Raw genomic sequence first — 4,046 nt, 5'->3', positions numbered from 1 at the left:
CCTTTTCCTTAAACAAAGGTTGGTCGTAGTACAACAATGTTACAGTAAAACCAAAACTAAACCCTAAACCCTTTTGCCTTAAAAAATCGCGGTGCAAAAAAAACCAAAACTAAACCCTAGGGAAGGACGGGAGATACCCTGTAGTGGACGGGATTTAAATTTGGGGAAAAACGCTCCTAAAACGGGACGGAAAAGGGTTTAGGGTTGGATTAGGCGGCACCGCTTCGCGGAGCCGCCTAATCCAACCCTAAACCCTTTTCCTTAAACCAAGGTTGTTCGTAGTACAACACTATTACAGTAAAACCAAAACTGAACCCTAGGGAAGGACGGGTGATACCCTGTCGTGGACGGGATTTAAATTTGGGGATAAACGCTCCTAAAACGTACGACAGGATTTAAATTTGGGGAAAAACGCTCCTAAAACGGGACGGAAAAGGGTTTAGGGTTGGATTAGGTGGCACTACTTCGCGGAGCCGCCTAATCCAACACTAAACCCTTTTCCTTAAACAAAGGTTGGTCGTAGTACAACAATGTTACAGTAAAACCAAAACTAAACCCTAAACCCTTTTGCCTTAAAAAATCGCGGTGCAAAAAAAAACCAAAACTAAACCCTAGGGACGGACGGGTGATACCCTGTCGTGGATGGGATTTAAAGTTGGGGAAAAACGCTCCTAAAACGGGACGGAAAAGGGTTTAGGGTTGGATTAGGCGACACCGCGAAATCCTTAAACAAAGGGCATATTTAGAAAACAAATTGTATATCACTGTTACTGTAAAACTTAGGAAATATGCTCCTAAAACGGGACGGAAAATGGTCCTAAAACAATATTTATTGCTGTATAAAATGTTGTAAGTGCTGTATAAAATGTTAACTATGATGTAGGAAAATCGAATGACTTTTTACTATGACATGTTATTGTCACAACAACACACAATTCTACTTTTTATTTTTACTGTGACATATTATTGTCACAGCAACACAAAATCCTACTAATTATTGATAAGGTCACAATGTCACTGTAACATCATAACAGTATCAAACTTTTTTCTTTTTAGCTGCTTTCTCAGCAGCTTCATCAGCTATGCGAAGAGGGCATGTTCTCCTGTCGTGGGTAACTCTTTCTTTGCAGTATGCACATAGCCTCTTTGGCTTGGCTACTTTTTCAATGGCCTGTTCTTTAGCTGACTTCAATCTTTTTCCGCTGCCCTTGTTGCGTGCTTGTTCCGGAGGGTGGATAGTGACTTCAGACGACGAGCTGCAGCCCAACAGAATCTCCATCTCTTGGTCTTTTGTAAGCGGTTCAATACATAACTTCTGCCGGAACCAACTAGGAGGGATGCTAACTCTTCCGTGTGTTCAGCAGGTAAAGTTTTGAGAACACCAACTATCTGACGGAACTCTGACCATACGTTGCACAAATGACTGTTATCAGACGTAGCCATATATGAATCCTCATTGACATTCCCATTCGAATCAAGCTGAAGTAAAACAAAGTTCTTTACTGTTTATCATGGTGACAATGTTACTATAAGAAATTATGGTTACAATGTTATCAGTAAAACAATTATCAGTAATAAGTCAAAATCACATCGCAATAATGTTTTCGAATCAAACCTATTCGCTGCGTGTGTGTTATTTAGCCAACGATCTACAATGTACTTGCTTGGTATTCGCCCAATTCCTTTGCCCTTGTACACCCACACAATATGCCTGCAGAGTAATCCAATTCTTTCGAACAATTTACACTCGCATACTGCATCTGTGCTTCTAAGGTCCAACCTCACCTTGAAAATTCTGTCTGTCTCAGCATCGATTATATGAATTATGCACATGCTCCTCCTTCTCAAAGTCATGAACACCACATGAATCGGCAGCCATTACTTCTTCTTGAAACACCTTGAACACAGCATGTGTGTATATAATAGCGCCATGCTTTTCTATAGGTAATTCTGTCTTAAGCTCAGGGAATGAGTGGTCGCTGTTATAATCATCGCACCTTCGTGTATAGCGCTGCTGGTCCATAGCAGTTTGGAACCTGGTTTTAATGCAACGAGGATTCGGCAACAAATTATTTATTTAACAATGAAACAATGGCACTGTAACATATCATCGTTCCCCGATCGTAAGGAATGAAAAAGAGTTGTTTACCTCATCCAAAATTCGACCAGTGTACTAAAGTGATTCTCATAGCGCTTGAAAAACGAATTTTTACTTTCTGATCAGTGTGTTGTTCTTAATATGCAGCCCAAGGCAAGGTCACGATGGTAGGCAGGAATCCAATGGTGTCTGTCGTCAAACATTGTAGTCAACCAATCATTATCTTCCAGCTCGAAATCTGAAATGACCTTCTGCCACTTCTCTTCGAACTCCGACGGCTCCATATCAGGGTCCCAAACAACAGCGTTGAAGCGAGCAAGGAAGTCCGTGTCTCTCAGTAGAGTCTTTGAACCAACTTTGTCCGTGATCTTTTGTGTAATATGCCACATACAATAACGATGCCTAGCCGTCTTGAAAACAAAGGAAAGCCTGTTGTATGCCGGTCATAATGAAACAGCAAGTCAGAACGTGATATTGACCATTGATAGGGAAAGAGCAAGTGACTAAATTATATGTTAGTAATTTAGTTACAGTAACATTGTTATTGAATAACCTTGTAAAAGAGGAAGAGATGGAACAGTGGTAGTTGGAGTCAGAAAGTTGTGGTACAATAATTTTAAGTAAGTCTGTTACAGTAACATTGTCACACTATTACCTTCTTTATGCCAGGGCATTGATCCGTGATCATGAACTGCGGCTCTTTTTGTCCCATGGCAGTCAAGAAATGCTGAAAGGTCCATTGGAAGGAGATGTCATCCTCGTGTAACAGGAGACAACCGGCAAACAACACCGACTTTCTGTGGTGATTAACACTTGTGAATGGTGTAAAAACCATATCATACTTGTTGGTTCCGTAAGTAGGGTAGAAGCTCACAGCATCCCCAAAGAATGAGTAGTTTCTAATACATGTAGCATCAGCCCAAAAGAACTTTGTTAGACGATTTTGCGAATCAACATCATAGGCGAAGTAGAACTGGGGTTGGGTCGCTTTGAGTTTCTCGAGTCGATCTATGAAAAGGTCAGCATCTCTTAACCCAATGTAGCACTTGATATCTCTTTGAAAGTTCTTAAAATCAATCAATGTAGCACCGATATTTTTATACCCATTGACAAGTTCCTTAACCTGTCTAAAGGTCAATCCAGCGCCAATATTCAACTTGGAGTTGTCCAAGATAAGCGTCTTGTGGAACATATCAAGGGATCGTGAAATCTTATCGAGATCTCTCACAGACGAGGTGAGACGATGATTGTGGACTTGAAAAACTCGTCAATCATAGCTGGGCCATCAAGGCCATGTAGAAGGGCAAATCTGACGTACGCTCGGCATCCAATTCTTGTGATTTTAACTCGCCGTGTAACTGTACTAGCTGTGGACGAACCATCACCCATATTCTCATCATCCTTGGTTCTAGGACGCTGTTTCGGTTTAGATTCCCTGAACCCTTGACGGTTGCAGACTACGAATTTTTGGTGTGCAACACCACCTCGTAGTGTTTTCGTACTGTGCTTCCGAGGGGTAAATCCACATGCCCGAGCATAAACCTCGTAGAACTTGATTCCAGCCTCAAGGGAGGCGAAAACTGCACCAATGGTAGGTCTAAACTTGTGCTCAACCACACGCATCCAGCGCTCACCTCCATTAGGCGTGTGACACAGAACAAGCTGGTTATTTGGTTGAGGATTGGGTTGCTCTTGGACAATTGGCGTAGAATGGGGTTGAGTAACAGTACTTGAGTCTGTAATACAAAAAGGAAAATGGAAAATGAATATATGTGATTGTGTTACAGTAACATTGATATTGTAACAAGCTGAGCCTATAAGCATTGACAGCAGAACAGGAATATACAGACAGGGGAACAGGAATATACAAGACAGGAAAAGAGGTCAAATATAATGAAATTTGACCGAAATTGAACGAGAAAATCAACAAATACAAGGATATTTGACC

The 4,046-nt window shown here is 41.3% G+C and overlaps 1 protein-coding gene across 1 annotated transcript; it reads right to left on the bottom strand.

The window, feature by feature from the left end:
• Positions 1-1,036: 1,036 nt before the first annotated feature.
• Positions 1,037-3,290, bottom strand: LOC141631002 (protein FAR-RED IMPAIRED RESPONSE 1-like). The gene is made up of 6 exons (XM_074443730.1): positions 2,754-3,290; positions 2,300-2,466; positions 1,832-2,036; positions 1,661-1,711; positions 1,346-1,479; positions 1,037-1,256 (listed from the first exon to the last, which is right to left on the bottom strand). The coding sequence occupies exons 1-6, from the start codon at positions 3,288-3,290 to the stop codon at positions 1,037-1,039; spliced, it is 1,314 nt and encodes a 437-aa protein (XP_074299831.1).
• Positions 3,291-4,046: the final 756 nt, after the last annotated feature.

This window comes from Silene latifolia, chromosome Y (genome assembly GCF_048544455.1).
Source record: "Silene latifolia isolate original U9 population chromosome Y, ASM4854445v1, whole genome shotgun sequence".
Taxonomy (NCBI): domain Eukaryota; kingdom Viridiplantae; phylum Streptophyta; class Magnoliopsida; order Caryophyllales; family Caryophyllaceae; genus Silene; species Silene latifolia.
Note: the sequence above shows the minus strand (reverse complement) of the source record. Positions and strands in the feature narration are given on the sequence as shown.

Excerpts from the sequence above, each read along its gene's own strand:
- LOC141631002 (XM_074443730.1), bottom strand. The coding sequence starts at position 3,290 with ATGTTCCACAAGACGCTTATCTTGGACAACTCCAAGTTGAATATTGGC. Across the intron at positions 2,037-2,299 it reads AATGATTGGTTGACTACAAT|GTTCCAAACTGCTATGGACC; the intron begins GTTTGACGACAG and ends CATTAAAACCAG. Across the intron at positions 1,712-1,831 it reads ACTTTGAGAAGGAGGAGCAT|GCATATTGTGTGGGTGTACA; the intron begins GTGCATAATTCA and ends ATTACTCTGCAG.